This window comes from Anguilla anguilla, chromosome 17 (assembly GCF_013347855.1).
Source record: "Anguilla anguilla isolate fAngAng1 chromosome 17, fAngAng1.pri, whole genome shotgun sequence".
NCBI lineage: Eukaryota > Metazoa > Chordata > Actinopteri > Anguilliformes > Anguillidae > Anguilla > Anguilla anguilla.
In genome coordinates, this window is record NC_049217.1 from 15,003,007 (window position 1) to 15,020,275 (window position 17,269).

General features: G+C 43.8%; 1 protein-coding gene and 1 pseudogene across 2 annotated transcripts; both read right to left on the reverse strand.

Annotated features, from left to right (window-relative positions):
* Positions 1 to 38: 38 nt before the first annotated feature.
* LOC118217067 lies at positions 39 to 11,992 on the reverse strand (annotated as a pseudogene).
* Positions 11,993 to 12,285: 293 nt separating this feature from the next.
* Positions 12,286 to 16,710, reverse strand: LOC118217070 (cyclin-dependent kinase 4-like). 2 transcript variants are annotated; one of them, XM_035398863.1, is made up of 7 exons: positions 15,301 to 16,710; positions 14,866 to 15,108; positions 14,530 to 14,662; positions 14,089 to 14,256; positions 13,678 to 13,787; positions 13,160 to 13,210; positions 12,286 to 13,056 (listed from the first exon to the last, which is right to left on the reverse strand). In XM_035398863.1, exons 2-7 carry the CDS (start codon positions 15,096 to 15,098, stop codon positions 12,993 to 12,995), a joined length of 759 nt encoding a protein of 252 aa, XP_035254754.1. In that variant the 5' UTR covers positions 15,099 to 15,108; positions 15,301 to 16,710; the 3' UTR covers positions 12,286 to 12,992. The 2 variants fall into 2 exon arrangements, with proteins under 2 accessions (XP_035254754.1, XP_035254753.1); XM_035398862.1 differs by having other exon boundaries at positions 12,286 to 13,059.
* Positions 16,711 to 17,269: the final 559 nt, after the last annotated feature.

Below are 17,269 nucleotides of genomic sequence, written 5' to 3' on the forward strand. Positions count from 1 at the left end.
CACTAAAGTTTTTACACTGATTAAAAAACCCACAGCAATGTTTTATGTAGTGTTTAATAGTAATGAGGAAGTTACTTGAAAGGTATTTAAAGAAAATAAGGTCAAGCACCACAGATATCCATTCAAACTAAAAGCCTTTAACCCTATTACAATGTACATCAACTTTGGTTCCCACAAAGACAAAGCAATGAATGAGGTTTGCAATCATCCATGACTGAATTCACAAATTATCAATGCAAACAAGTATCAAAAGCAAGGTTTGATAGAAATTTTGTTTGTTCAGGTTCTCCTTTGGTATATCCAAAAAACAATTCAGGTCTAAAATAAAATGTTCTATGTTACATTCCTCCAAGACTCACAGTAAAGCTTACACAAATTACAGAAGCCAAAATCAGGTACAGTATATGGGCACACAGGATTGGGCACATAGATCACGGCATGATGATCTGACCACATGACACATTCGGGTACAAATCTACAGATTTACCAAACTGCCACTCATTGGCTCCTCCCTTCCCATCAACCAATAAGCCGTCAGCTGATGAGTAACACATTGACTGTATTAAAGCTCTGCAAGGCCCCTTCTAGAAATGTGCATAGGTAGGGCTGGGCGATATCGATTGCCATCAGATTTGCTACAATAACAATTTTTTGGGTTATTTTTGATGCAGTAGGCCTACTTTTTATTTGTCCGGTTGTATCTGTTCTAATAGCTTGCATGTTGTTGGAATATATACAGCAATGCTCAGAATGACTCTGCCCATTGAAGAGGAAATGAGGTGGTCCGAGGTAAAATACTTTTATATTTAAGCTACAAGTGAACCATCTAATTTGTCTAATTTGTAATGCCTTTATCCATTATAGACTGGACATCCTCCTGACTTTAATAGAGCATTGTTTGATGTATATAGTGACCATTACCACACAGAATTTATAAAAATTGCAAAAACAATTTTAGGCTGTATTTCCAGGCCCTATGCATAAGGGAAACACAAAAAGTACATGCATTACCTGTGCCATTACCTACAAATAACATTTATGGTTCTTATTAAAAAATGTATACAAAATATATAGATATAAATTTGAATCCAATTTATAACTTGTTTGCTCTCTTGTTATAGATTAAAAAATAAGTGCTGAATGTAACTGCCATTAGTGCAGACCTCCCAACCTTAGGAAAATATTTTGAGTACCACAATAGTCAGTGTAACGCTTAGTTCACATGCTTTCGCAGCACTTCGCTTTGCACGCACACACAAGCCTTTCTTCATAATTCTAGTTTTGACTGTTAAAGTGATCTGGCAAAATTGTATAATTTGAGCTGATTCTAAAATATCACTTGCACTGCACTGGGCTATATTATGAAATACTTTCAAGTCAAAAGTTTGAGCACACCTGCTTAAAACAATTTTTTTCATGATTAATATTTCATTATATGGTATGTGTGCTTATCCAAACCGATAACTATAAGTGAATTGCATTCACTTATTTAATAAAAATGGAAATAATTAATTTTTAAATTATTTCAGACTACAGCTTCTTCTTGTCATTGATGCTGTGGAGGCTCTTGGCCAGGGCGATGGCGTCGAGGTGCAGGTTCCGATGGAGGAGAACTGAGCCGCAGGTGAGGGCTCCAGCCAGCGCCCCCGCGAAACCGCACGCGAAGACGTCCTGACCTGCGCCAGGCACACGCACATGTGCACACACACACCCAGGAACACGCACAACACACACACACAAGGATGGGAGAATGTGTGACTAATTGCTCACGCGAAGGTGAGCTTTCAAACAATTCAAACGCACATCGGAAGGGACAACCTGGTATTTTCAATAACTGTCTTCCGAAATTAACCTTGCTGCTAAGAAGCTCACTGTTAGTTCTAGTGATCACTAGCTAGGAGACACACCTCACACTCACCTGACAGTTAGAGAACGCACACTCACCTGTAAGGTAGAGGTTCTTCAGCGGAGTCTGGGGCCGGATGGTGGCGCTGACAGCGGGGCTGAAGCGAACCGTGCTGTGGTCGCAGCCGTAGATTTCCCCGCGCGGAGCGCCGATGTAGTGCTGGTTCGTTATGGGAGTCCCGGCGTCGATGTACTCAATCTGGAAAAGAGCAGGAGGGGCATGGCATCGAGACTGGCTGGATTCATAGTGTCATTGATTTACATTCAGTCTGGTCAGATTCATAGTGCTATAAGGTTATATACAGTCCAGTCATATTCATAGTGCCATAAGGTTATATTCAGCCTGGTCAGATTCATAGTGCCATTAGGTTATATTCAGCCTGGTCAGATTCAGTGTCATATGGTTAGATTCAGTCTGGTCATATTCATAGTGCCATGAAGTTATATTCAGTCTGGTAGGATTCATAGTGTCATTAGGTTATATTCAGTCTGGTCAGTTTCATTTATAGTGGCATTAGGTTACATTCAGTCTGGTCAGACTCAGTACTGTAAGGTATTGGGGAATTTCTAACCCTGTCCTTTATGCAGGGGAAGATCTGGACCACCATGTCGACGACAGTGTTGATGAAGGCCTCCTTCAGCTGTTTGTAGTCCATGCCCCGGTTGGTCACCTTCCCGTCCTTCCACTCCTCAAACCACTCATAACTGGCGAAGGTGACCAGGCTCAGAGTGGACTTCCCTAGAGAAGAGAACAGAGTGTCACACCGTGGCTCATTCTACCCACCGTATCTCCGGTCTCGAACCGAAGAGTGAAAACACTGGCAGGGTCTGCAGCTTGCTTCTAAAATACTATTGGCACAGCTCAGGAAACACAAGAGAAACAAATTGGGCCAAGTCTTGCAGGGCTACAGGGTCTGCTGGTTTCAGCCCATCTGTTCTGTTTAGGTGTCTGATTGGGTAAAGGACACGCCTTGTATCCAAGACCTAATTGCTTTTCGAATTGAAAGTCTATTGCAGAGAACCGGCACACTGACCGTCCAGGACTTGTGTTTCACAGCCCTGTATTGGATGTAGTGATGGAGACATGGGTCTCATAGGTTCACCTGGCTGTCTTTCCTCCCACGTCGGGTCTTTGGCTGAGGGCGAAGCGACGAATAGCAAGGGTACCTTCTTGGCCGACTCCTCCCTGTTTCCATTCATATAGGCCTCTACCCTGTAATGGAGGAAGGCCTTAATGCTCTCAGCTCTGTGGGCGGGGCAGCCTTGCCGCTCAGGCCTGAAAACGCTTTTTTATACGAGCGCTCTGACATTATAGGGTTAAACAGCCTGCCAATCTGCAGGCCTGACTCCGCCCGCCGGCTAGGCTGCCCGCTTGCTTTCCGATTACAATACTCTAATATTATACCGCCAGTCAGAAACCAAGGGCTGGTTGGCAGGTAGCAGGATTGGCATTACAATGAATGTAAAAAAAGAAGCATAAATATTAATGGTGCACAAGTTATAAAAATAAAACTTAGCTCATAAAACTGCAGTGCATCATACTGTATCTTAACAATATACTATAATAGTCCTACCTATATATTTTTCTAACGAATGTGTCTATACAATTTTACAGCTCAACTAAACAGTAAAATGTACTTCCTGCCAGTTCACAAGCCTTTTGAAGGTAAGCAACTGAAACTTTTCTTTGGCGAACAGCATACAACCACATAATCAATACTTTCTCCAGGTTGGACTGCTTTGGGAGATATTTATTATCTTAAGAACCATAAAAATTAAGCCACTCTGTCATATATAGAATCACTAGGAAACCATGTTAGATATTGTTAGACGCAACAACGCATATTTGTTTTCTGCAGGTGATGGGTTGTGCATGTTTGCGATTCGCCACTTTCCCTAGATTTATTTTGGTGGCAGACTGAGGAGGTTTTAAATCAGGGGTGGGCAATTCCGGTGTGCATGCAGGTTTTTGTTTCCGCCAATTGCCCTTGGTAAATGAGCTGATTGACTGTGTAGACCAACACTGGTTCACTTGTAAATTAGATCACAGAAAAATGTTCCAGATAGGGACACAAGAACAGTCTTCGGCTGTCATTCACGTGCTTATCGAGGAATGAAGCAAAAATTTCAGATGGCATAAATGTTAGGGCATAATTGCATAATTAAGGCCAGAAGCTGGCATTGTAGGTTATTCAAGATATTACCAAAAACAGGTAAAATGACCGTTATCCCAGGAAGAAGCAGATCAGAAGTTCGTAGTAAAAACAGGAAGATTTATTACGCAGCCAGCTACGGGAACAACTCAGCGAGAAAGTTCAAAAAGGTATTGGTGGGTAATTCGTTTTTTACAGTTTTCAGTACATTGATATTTGCATATAGTGGAATTCTATTGTTGAAAGGGAGCACTGCCTCTGATTGGTGATAAGGGGCCGTGCTTCCTTCTGATTGGACCATTCAAATCCATAATGGTCATGGGGGTGGCCCTTCGTCCGGGACTTAGAATACACAAAACTGGGACTTAGAATACACAAAACTGTCTGTTTCCCAGCAGCATGAAAACCAGAAACAGGTACGGCCCTTGTTGCCCACCTCTGTTTTAAATGATGCGTTTGTGTACGTTACAGAAAGCTGGCTGATGGCCGACCTCGGGGGCTGACTCTAAGGGTGCGCACCATACGTAACAGCAGGCATTACGAGGTGAATGGCATATTATCACTGACGGTAACGATAGGATGGGTACACTGCTTACGTCATGCAGCTGATAAAACAGTTTGACACAGCATGCGATTCGGTACTGAGTAACCCTTCACGTGTATTCTTTTTCCACGTGGAACATTACTCAATACCAGGGAACTGGAACTGGAATGGATACGTGCTGTCTGTGCAGCACTAACGCTGCATAAGGCTCTAGTAGGCCTGCACACCTTCCAGACTGCGGTTTCAGCAAGGTTTCGGACAACGATTGGACCCATCTCCTTATATCTGAATTGCTTTAATAAAATGCAACATGGTAAATGGCTTTCAGAATATACACTCACCGGCCACTTTTTTAGGTATACGTATGCTCTTTGAGGTACCGTTGCCTTTCTATCAGCTCGAACCAGTCTGGCCATTCTCCTCTGACCTCTGCCATCAACAAGGCATTTTTGCCCAGAGAACTGCCGCTCACTGGATATTTTCTCTTTTTCTTTGTAAACCCTAGATATGTTTGTGCGTGAAAATCCCAGTAGATGAGCAGTTTCTGAAATACTCAAACCAGCCCGTCTGGCACCAACAACCATGCCACATTCAAAGTCACTTAAATCACCTTTCTTCCCCTCTCTGATGCTTGGTTTGAACTTCAGCAGATTGTCCTGACCATTTCTACATGCCCAAATGCATTGAGTTGCTACCACGTGATTGGCTGATTAGAAATTTGCGTTAACAAGCAGTTGAACCAGTGTACCTAATACAAGCATTGTAAGTTGCGTTCTCCCATGCCTTCATTTTGTTTGTCTAATAGAAGGGAAGGCATTACTAATCCTGGAGTGTCAGAGATGTTTTTGTTCCATCTGAGCTTGATTTCAGAGAACGATGGATCATTAAGGGTGTGATTCTTGATATTCAGAGCCTGAATGGTGTGAGTTCCTCCAGAACATGGTCATCTGCATTCATTAAGCCTGATAATGAACAGTTATGTGGTTATAGTTTTGGATGGAGCACAAATAAAGAATCTCTCTTCAGCTCCAAAACCAGGGTTGCCTACCCCTGTTTTAATTAATGAGTGTAAGGACAGGATTAATTCAAACAGACAAGGTAAATCACAAGATTTATGGGCTTTTCCAGATCAGGCCTGCAGTATTAAAGAGCTGTGATGTAATGAGGGTGTGTTTCTGCTTTGGAGAGCTGAGAGGGTGTGCTTACTGTTCGTCCAGGTTGTTCTCGGGGAAGATCCAGTGGTTGTCAGCTTTCAGGTCCAGCTCCTCCTTGGTGCCGTTTAGCCCGAGGAATATGCTTAGTCCCCCCAGTCCATTCTTCATCATACTCAACTGCGTCTGCACAGCTGCAAGGCCACAACAAGGCATAGCGTTACGCAGTGCAGCTTTACACAGCACAGCATTACACAGCACAGCGTTACACAGCTTAGTGTTACACACCACAGTGTTACACATTGCAGTGTTACACACCATAGGCTTACACAGCACAGCATTACACATGGCAACATTACATACCTTAGTGTTACACACCATAGCATTACACACCGCAACATTACACAGCACAGTGTTACACACTACAGCGCTACACACGGCAGTGTTACACACCATAACATTACACACCACAGCGTTACACACTGCAGTGTTACTCATTGCAGCATTACACACCGCAGCATTATTCACTGCAGTGTTACACACCATAGCGTTACACACCCCATAGACATGGCAAGGCCATAACTGCTGCCCGTGGCCGTGGTGCTAGCTGCTGCCAGTTAGAATGCCGGGGGCGCACTTACCAGGAAGAGCCTGTAGTTCCTTAGGTAGCAGCTGCTGGTACGTGTTGAAGAACCCAGCGTTGGAGATGACCTTGGGGGCATGTACGTGCACTTCCTCCTGACCCTTCATCACACTTACGCCTGAAACCCAAGAGGAAAAAACAAAGTAAAACGTCATCTCCACAGCTACTTCCCCCATTTTAAGGGCTGAAGTCGCACCCTTTGTCCCATTTTTAAGGGAAAGTGCTCGCATATTGCATTATGGTATACACAACACTTACCCAAAGAACACAAAAAGTGTGTGTGTTTATACGCACGGTGTATGTGTGTGTGTGAGAGAGAGACGGAGAGAGAGTGAGCCTGATATGTGGCATGGCAGACAGGTAGAACTATCTCACCAGGCACTGAGGCTACAAGGCTAATTAATATATCCTCTCTGTCCCTCTGTGTGTGTGTGAGTGAGTGAGTGAAAGAGAAAGAGAGAGAAATTAGACTGCTCTAACCGTCACAGAGGGTAGAGCAGTCTCAGCATCTATTGTGCTGAGAAATGTCAAAATAAATCATCCCACATAATTACTCTGTAATGTTTTTAACAGAAAACAGCAAGACGCTGTCCTCTGGTATGACATACAGTAGCAAACGTTACTACGCCTGCGTAGGGAGTTTACGACCCCGGGACACTGTGGGGGACGGAGTGTCACGTCGTGGACAAACGAGCCCGTCGTGAACGATGCCGTCGCTTTACCGTACGCTTCTCCGGCCTCGTTGAACAGGATGCGGTTCACCGGAGCGCGGACCAGCACCGCCCCCCCAGCCTTCTCGATGGTGGGGATCATGTGGTAGGCGATCTCGCTGGCGCCCCCCTTGGGGTACCAGGCACCGTTCAGGTAGTGGCACACCAGGAGACTGTGCATGGAGAAGCTGGCATACTTCGGGATGTTTCCTGGAAAACACGCAACAATCGTCAGCATGAGACTGGAAACGGCAAATACTGTTACACACAGAGGGAGGCACAGAGGAGGACATGAGATATGGTGACTGGTATGGCTATTGCTATTTTTCTGAACTATTACTACTACCACTATTACTATTAATATCATTATTACTATTACTACTAATATAATTACTATGCGTTTGCCAAGGAGATGGCTTTATCCAAAGTGACTTTTTTATTGCTAAAACTGGATTTCATTTTAGTTTTAGGCCTTGATCAAGACCATAATGACAGCTGCACACCTGGGAATAGAACCAGCAACCTCTGTGTCAGTCCAATTCCCTAACCATCATAATACATGAGATTTAAATTTCTCATGACTTGCTTCTCAGCGTAATAACAAAACTTTAACATTACATTCTATTAGTGTCGCGTAGAGCAACACATAATGAGTGTGACTGAAACATGTGACATCATACCATAAGTGCCGAACATGTAACAGAAGACTGCCCTCAGGTCCTGGTTGTCCGTCAGCTCGTTCACCACTTCAGTCAGACTGCGCGAGGCGTATCTGAAGAATGGAGAGAGCCGACTGGCCAGGCCAGTGTATACCAGGAAATTGGCCAGGGGAAGTGGGAGGAGCTTCAGCAGTACCAGGAACCAAACACCACGGCCGGCTTTCTGCAAAACACGCCCACCACAGACCCACCTGAGTCAGAGCTGCCATCACTACTAACCATGCCATGCTGGCAATTAATATTAATTATGAATAAAAAGGAAGCAGGAGTTTTAGCAACAGCAATTTTCATTCAGATGTCACTTGTATCCTCACACTATGCAAGGAATGACACTCGAGCTTGTGATCTTGATAATTCACCAGGCACCTCTTTACTGGCTTAAAGGAGTACCATGGTGATTTTCACACTTTCTCGGTTTTATGTGCTATTTGCACAAGAGGCATTGAAGAAACACAATGAGTAAAGTATTAAATATGTCCGTTCTGTATTTTTGGAGAAATATGCGTTTTAAATTTATCGTCCTATTTTCAACCGGTTGAGAAAGTTGTCAATTTGGTGCGTAACGAACACAGTAATCACTCCTTTTCACGCCCCGTAAACCCATGGATAACTCGAGACCCATAGTTTGCGCCGCTGGCTTACAGGCAAGACAATGCAAATATTTGACTAACGTTAGGTTCACTTAAATTAGAGTGCCTTTTAAGGACTATTAGATTATTTCTGGTTATATTCATTTAGCTAGCTAACGTTAGGTAGTTTGCTTTCATAAGGAAATGTTATTGATAACGTTAGCTAGCTAGTTTGCTTTTGTGAGGGCGTTATAGTTGTGCTTTTATCTTAACTTGGCTAGCTAGATAGCAAAAATTATAATTGGATATAAGTCAACATCCTTACCTTAGCTATCTATGGATACTTGATATACTACTAAGCTAGCTAGCTTGTGAAAAGTCTCCCAAAAATAGCACGTATCATGGGGGTGGCTATGGTAACGGGGCACGGTCTGTCAATCATAGCTAACTGACAGTTCTCATTACCACGCCCAGACAGTTCGGGTGAACTTTTGTAGTGGGAAATTTAGGCTTAGAAAAATACGTTTTAAAGTACATTGAAATGACTGAATAATAAAAAAAATATGCACATTTGTTTTGTTGTTGCCTAAAGACAACTGGGAAGTGTCACGTTCAACCACCATGTTACTCCTTTAAAAAAACGTGATCTGTGAAAACAAACATTTTTATTGTAGCAATTAAATGTGAAATCAATCTTTATTAACAAACAACATCCATAACCAAATCACATCAAACATTTGTAAGAAACTGTGTTTGTATAGGCTGTATAACGTAAAAGCTGATGGCATTTGTTTTCATCTGTGCAATTTCGATAAATGAGCCACCAAGTAACCAAACAATCAAAGCAATAAATTTGCACAACTTGATAAGAAATGAATACGACTCTGCCCAATAGCCTCTTGTGTTGATGACATCACAGTGTCAGCCCACACACACGACTGAAGCAAAGGCCAACAGTCCAGTGCACATGACTCAGTGAAAACGGTGTTCTCTGGCACTACGGTAAGGGGAGCGAACTGCGACCCACAGTCTGACTGTTGCACAGACTGACCGAGCCAGCACACGAGCCGGAGCTGAACATGGCTGGCCCGGCTCCAGCATGAATGTTTTTCTACCGTATCACCCGAAAACCAGGTCTGTTGCCAACGATGTCCACAGGCAGCGCTGGCGGATCAAAATGGCCGGCGACACATTCCCTGTAAATTTAATGTGGTCCAATAAAAACGCTGCACAGATTGCGTTACCATCCTGGTCAGATGTGATCACTACTGAGTGATGGTAGCGTGTGTATCTGCATTTGCCTTCTCAGTCTTCACGACCAGCACAGACAGACGTCAGTTCCTTCCACTGTTCTTTTTAGTAGGGCAGAAGCAGACTACAATCGGTTGCATTGTGTTGGGGGCACAACATGAGCGAAAAGCTAATGGAAAACAACCCGGAACATAGGCTTCCATTGTGGCAGTATAGCAACTGCCAGGGGCACATCACTGCCTCACACACCGGTCCTCTGCCTTCAAGCCATTCAGACTCCCTCAGTAATGCAACACAGTCACCCACTCGGCAGTGTTTAGAGGACAGCTGATCTGATCTGTGGCGTTTTGCAAGCAGTACCATGATGAGCTCCATGTACTTGTCGATGGCCTTCTCCTCCCCGGGAAAGCACCTCTTCAGCTCCTTCAGGAAGCGGTCCTGGCCGCTGTAGATGGGGTATACCCGTCTGTTCTCGGGGGGGCCCAGCACCACCTTGTCGAAGGGGTTTTCCAGGGGCACCCACTGCAGCTGCCCGTTGGTCAGCTGGTCAATCATGCAGCGAAAAGGCTTGTGATTAAGCAAGTCCCCGATGTAGTGGATACCTGTAGACCAACAGGGGCCTCTGTCAGCACAGTGCACATACGAGTAAAGCGGAATCATAAAACAAGTGGGGGTTCCAATGTAGTGGGAAAGTTCAAAAAGATTATTATTGGTCAGACAGGTGCAAAAAGAGTCCTAAAAATAAAGGGTCTTCAGTTTGCAAAGTGACTGCATCAACCGCTCCCCCTGTAGGTCTAGCCCTTTGTTCTAAGGTATATGATTGCGTTAGTAATTAAATGCAATCCTTGGCTGTCAGTGTGATGAGAGTTTTATCAACATATAACACAGGTTCTGGTGCCAAGGCGATTCATTTTCGCCATAATTTTTCATAGCACATTCAAATCGAACTTAGTATTCAAGAATCCTGTCTGTAAGTTATATGTGTATGCATGAAATAAACAATTCTAATAATAATGTTAAAATTAATTGAAATACAAGTTAAATCCCTGCAGGCCACATGGTGGAGACAAACTGGTGGCCCTAGCTATAGGCTACTGATTTTTTAAAAAGTAGGCAGATGAATTGAAGATGTTAAAACAAGGGAAAGGGGATGGGAGGTGTTAAGTCAGTGTGGAAAGCACGGCCACAGCGGGCTCACCAACGTCAAACTCGAAGCCTTTCTCCGTGAAGGTGTGGCAGCAGCCACCGGCGCGGTCATGTTGCTCCAGGACCAGAACTCGTTTCCCAACCTTGGCGAGAAGCACCGCAAGCCCAACCCACCGATCCCACTACCGATCACAATGGCATCCAGGTTCTCCGGCACCTTGCTGGCTAGAAATCCTGGAAGTTAAGAGCGAGACTTCTTATTAGAGACCAGGGTGTGCCGATTTTGCAACAGTGAGCATGGTGACAGTAAGCAAACAAACAGCAAACAAATAACAAACATCCGCGACCGCACACGCGCATGCATCCGTGTGTGTGCATCCACACGCACACATCCTGACCTCTTCTTTTGGTTACTCACCTCTACCTTCGGTCATGACCTACGTCCATGCCAAATTTCAGCCTCTTGGGGCAAAAACTATGGCAGCTAGGGGGTGGGACACTTTTTGTGGACCAACCGAGCGACAGACAGAGCTAGAGCCGCGGTCGTAGCAAAAAACGCAACCTGAAATCGTTCGCTTCACCCAGTAGGAGCATACGCAGTTTCCTATCTCAGTTTGGTATTTGACATGATAGCTGCTGCACTTGAAAAAACCATAAATTGTAGTCGGCTGGGGAATATGCTGCAGAAAATCGGGTGCTAATTAACGTAGCTATAGAACCATCGATTCACAACAGTGCCCTTTAAAATAGACCCTGTGTTAGAGCATAACTTCAACATCAAAATCTAAGATTAGATATTTTCTGCAATATATTCACTCTGCAGTAATGCTGTAAAATATTTTGCAAGCTACACTCGGGGCAACCGCGTTGATAGGCACTAGATTCAGAAACTCACCTTGCTTGAGAACTTTATTTTTTTCTTTCTTATCCGTGACCAGCGGTTTCACCGGCTCTCGAGTATCAACACCAAACGGATTAGGTCCTTTCTTTCTTGTTACATATTTTAACAGAAAAACAACTAAAGCCACAGAAATGATCACCACGGAGATCCACATTGTTGCAGCAGTAGCTGACAGCGCGTAGTGCTGATAGAAATCACTTCCGCGGTCTGCCGTAAACCCCACGTACACCACCCTCCAGATGCAAGCTTCAGCCTTTGTGCCTGTACACTAGCTCGATGGTTATGTAATGGTTATGTAGTCAGACCACCTTGCACCCACAACTGCCCTGAGATGTCTGCACTCAGTCCAGTGGCAAGCAGACAAGGTCAAAGGTCAAAGGTCTTGAACCAACCACATCTCCACCGAACGAGAAAATGTGCCTTTAAAACCAACTCTTCAACAAACCAGAGCTGCTCGCGCAATTGTGTAAAATGTAAATAAAATAAGGTATTTTAAAATATTTTCATACATACGCGTTTACATAACCGTATATGAAAATAGGTATAAAGACGATTTATATTAGTAGCCGAATTACACAACAAAAAGTGCTTCATTGTAAAAACTTATTTTTTGTTTTATTTCTCCTTTTATTAAAAGCCCATCCAACAACAATACAAGACAGATATGAACAGTACAAACCCCTTAGCAGTCACCACAAACACACACCATGCACTCAAAACACAATGTGCTGGTGAATAAAAAACATTAATTTCATGAATATTTTGTAATGGTCACAACCTGCAGCAGCGTGGAATTTGACGTCATTATTACAATGTCCATCCGTCTGGTATCATTCGTTAATAATACCTGAGGTGATATCTTAAAGCAGCGCATCGTTACTGTATGAATATCTGCAAGTGGGGGTGGGGGGACGGGGGGAGCTTGGTGCAATTTGAATAATTTTCTTTCAGATGTCAAGAACTACAAAGAACTACAAATTCTACAAATGAGAAGGAAATGAACACTGAGCATTTGTTATGCATGATGGCTCAGACTCAGTCAGCTGTTCCTCTCCCAGGATACCGCTATTTTCGCCGTGCGGTTCCGGGCTCTCTCATTTCACATTATAAGATGCACCTTACGACACAAGGAATCCAAAGGAACTGGGAAAATCAGCACCTGCTCAATAATGGGTATTCAGTCAGCTGGGAAATCAAAGTTCAATTTCAGCAGAAAAACTTATTCTGTAGAGCTTGGCCCAGACCGGGGCACCGCACCCCCAGATTTCCGCCTCAGGCTCCGCCCCCCTTCAGGGTCCAGTCAGGAAAGAGTGGGCCAGCGCCCTGGAGGCCGAGATCCGCTTGGCGGGGTTGAACGCCAGACACTGCTGCGGGAAACACAAAAGGAGAACGTCAACTCGCCCTTGAACGGGGACCTGCAGCGGCCGAGCGTCGCGGGGTGGGGGGCGGGCACGGGCCGATACTCACTCAAAGATATTCTGCAGCAGCCGCGCCTCGGAGAACTCGCGGAACAAGGGCCTGCGTGGGAGCGGGAGGAAAACGCTATCTCACAAAAACACAGCTATTATCTCTCATGTTAGTCTTTAACAAGGGCATGTTGGACTCATGTCGCTTACAGGTGCTACTGTATAATCAACAGATGTGTCCATGTATGTTATTATTTTACCATGCAAGCCAGTCTCATGACACTTTCCATTTCATGTAAATTTAATTCACAACAAAGTTTTTCTATTTCTATTCTATTCTATTCAGCTACTAAACACATGGCAGGGGCCAGTTCAGGTACCACAATGTCCTGATACTGTTCCTGTATTGTTGTGAACCACACAAGGCCATGGTAAGGAATGCTAGTCTGCTAAAGAGCTTTTAACAGTTGCCTGACTGCAGTTCCTGGTGCTTTCACTAGATGGCGCCCTTTGCCCTACAGTGATCATGGGCCAGCGTGCCTCAGCAGTGCTGGTGTGTGTGCAGTGGCCCGTCCCTACCTGAGGAGGAAGAGCTCAGCGAAGATGCAGCCTGCGCTCCACATGTCCACAGAGGGCATGTACACAGAGTGCAGGAGCACCTCTGGGGCCCTGTACCACAGCGTCGCCACCTGCGTGCACGCACACACACACACGCACGCATGCACACATGCACACGCACACACATACAGCATTTAGACCCACCTGGGTATACATGCAATGCACACACAAACACCCACTAAACTTAAGCTCCACTAATTTTTGTTGTAAGCAAGACCATACCAAACTAAAAACAAGCAAGCCCTTCCCTTAGCTTTGTAACTGTTAATAAAATAAGCACTTACATGGTGAAAGTGAACAGAATGCATGGGATTACTAATGACACGTGAAAGCTTGGTATAATACTACAGTTAGAAACAGTTGTGAACTTACACAGGGCGTGAGAGCTATCTGATGGCTGTAGATTCGGGCCAGCCCAAAATCGGCGATCTTCACCTCCCCTCGGCTGCTGACCAGCACGTTGTCCGGCTTCAGGTCGCGGTGCACCAGCATGTTGGTGTGGAGAAAATCCAGCCCGGTCAACAGCTGACGCATCATATCCTGCAGGAAGCAGCACACGGTCACTGATTGAATATCTATACAGGTAACATATAATTAGATGATACAAAGCAACATCCACTGGCCCACAAAGCATAGGAAACCCTGGTCAAGTTAAAATTTTGTCAAAATACAGGTTATATACTGTAATGTAGGGTGTAAAATGTTCTAAATGGGGACTGCCAGCTCATGAATTAGTAAGGTTCTATTCAGCGTTGAGTAGACAGCTGCAGTACATTCGAGCCAAACTGGGTTTAGATTAGAGGGAAGACTCACTTTAATTTTTTCCAGACTCAATCCGCTCGGTGGGGCTGACGCAAGGAACGTTGTCAAGTCTTGATCGATGTACTCAAAAACCAACGTTAAGTCCAAGGTTCGATTCCGTAGTCCGGCCGATACGTTTAGTAACCTACCGAAAGCGAACAACAGAGTTCTTGCATGATATATTTGCATGGCCTGTTAGCACAGTTAGCGTTTGCATATAAATAGCGTTACACCTCACTGAATACTTCATGGGGTCATGAAAGCATAATCAATTAACTTAGTAGTGAGTATCAGATCAGCAGATGCTGTAGTCTACACAGGACTAGACAGGGGTAGACAGCGGCTTACTTCACAATATTTGGGTGGTTGAAGCACTCAGTTTTTCGCAACAGCGCCACCTCCCGGATCATGAACGCAGGTATGCCGCTCTCCGGGTCGTTTGGTATATTCAGCTTCTTCAGTGCGACGAGGCGTTGCTTGTCCTTCGTCTCTCTGGCTTTGTACACTTTGCCATAGGCGCCCTCTCCGATTTCAACCAATATTTCATAATCACCGATACCAGTGCAGCTGTGGACGTCCATATTTTCCCAACTGCATCGAAAAATGACGCAAGGCATGGAACAGGTCTCAGTGCTTGGCTAGGTACCCGCCAAAGCGATTTTCCGTTTCAACCACCATTTGCACAGGACACTTTAACAATGTATGGCAACTAGGAAGCTGGCAGCTGTTAAACAGCACCGATCTATCAAAATACGGCATTTCGGTCTCAAACTTAAAACTTACATTTCTTGCTTGCTTCAGAAAAACTGTTTCAGGACGGAGAAGTTAACGTTATAATGGGTAGCTGGCCAACGCCTAGTCTCTATGCAGTCATCAAGCTCATTTTTGGTAGGCCAACTACTGAATGGAACACAAGATAGGCTTTTGTTAGCTGAACAAGCTAGATAATATTTCCAGGCAGTATGCTACTAGCTAGTTAATGCCGTACTAAAATTGTGTGGTAAACAAGTCTATATTTTGACTGAACAATTTTTAGGTTTAACATTGTCAGTAATGTAAAGTACATTATCTGAAACATGTTACAGTTACTATTGTTCTCATTGCAGACCAAGATCCACTTAGACTAGATAACTTCGCCTATCCATACATTTCCAAATCATAATTAGCTATATTTCAGCAACAGTAGCTAAACTGGCCTGCATTGACCAGATTTGCTACTGTAGGCAAAACCTATTGTAACAAGGCACTTATTTATAGCCTACTAATATGCGGAATTGTGTAACAAGATCATATTGTGTATATTCACATTGCCAATAATTGAAATGAAATGAAAATTAATCCCTGGGTAGAAAGCGCTGTCATTAATCTCAAGCTGGGTCTTGCTCGCCATTTACATGTGAAATGTGAAGCTCAAACTTCTTATTTTAAGCAAGATGAGAGTTCCTCAAGATGGTTGTACCGTTGCCATACCGTTGCAAAGGGCTCAGCTAATCAAATTTATCTGACAGGGGGGTTGCATGAGTCAGGACGTCACTTTCACGTGCTGTATGCGTGCAAACCGTTCTGTTCCCACGCTCTTTTTTTTCTTTCTTGAGTCACCTCATTAAAAATGTGACGCTTCATCATCAATTGCTTGATATTGTTTTAATGCAACGGTAAATTTAAAATTGAGAATCCATTTAGCAATCACTGTATTGAACAGTCTCTGTATTTAACACCCAATTATGCACGGGAAACCATTCTCTAAACAGAAGTCTGATTTAAATGGGGATGAGACGGTGGAGTAGCTATGGTATTGCACACTTACAGAAAACATTCTTATCTAGCCAATAACAATAAAGAAAATAATTTTTTAAAATAGAAAGTTATATAGGTCTACACCACACCGCATTACTATCCCAAATTACACATAATGCAGCCATTTACACAAACCTCTTTCTTGCGATTCATGAAACACACCATTTTGACCACATGAATGAATAAAAACAGAATGCTAGTGGCACATTTACCAGGAAATCTAAGGAAGAGGAGAGGCATTGAAAGGACTATCCAGTGTTGCACCAGTGTAAAATGGACTGCATTTATATAGCGCTTTTATCCAAAGCGCTTTACAATTGATGCCTCTCATTCACCCATTCACACACACACACACTCACACACCAACAGTGGAAGGCTGCCATGCAAGGTACCAATCAGCTGGTTTGGAGCAGTTAGGGGTTAGGTGTCTTGCTCAGGGACACTTCGACATGCCCAGGCGGGGGATCGAAACAGCAACCCTCCGACTGCCAGACAAACGCTCTTACCTCCTGAGCTATGTCGCCCCACCAAAACCTCCACTAAAGTTTTTACATTGATTGAAAAACCCACAGCCTACTTTTTATTTTTCCAGTTGTATCTGTTCTAATAGCTTGCATGTTGTTGGAATATATACAGCAATGCTCAGAATGACTCTGCCCATTGAACAGGAAATGAGGTGGTCCGAGGTAAAATATTTATATTTAAGATACAAATGAACCATCTAATTTGTCTAATTTGTAATGCCTTTATCCATTATAGACTGGACATCCTCCTGACTTTAATAGAGCGTTGTTTGATGTATATAGTGACCATTACCAAACAGAATTTATAAAAATTGCAAAAACAATTTTAGGCTGTATTTCCAGGCCCTATGCATAAGGGAAACACAAAAAGTATCCACATGCATTACCTGTGCATTACCTACAAATAAAATTTATGGTTCTTATTAAAAAAT

Bases quoted from the DNA above. Each gene is read 5' to 3' on its own strand.
- LOC118217070 (XM_035398862.1), bottom strand. From the start codon at position 15,098: ATGGACGTCCACAGCTGCACTGGTATCGGTGATTATGAAATATTGGTT. The intron at 14,663-14,865 runs GTAAGCCGCTGT...CGCTTTCGGTAG, and splicing joins AACCACCCAAATATTGTGAA to GTTACTAAACGTATCGGCCG. The intron at 13,211-13,677 runs GTAGGGACGGGC...GCTCCCACGCAG, and splicing joins GCTGAGCTCTTCCTCCTCAG to GCCCTTGTTCCGCGAGTTCT.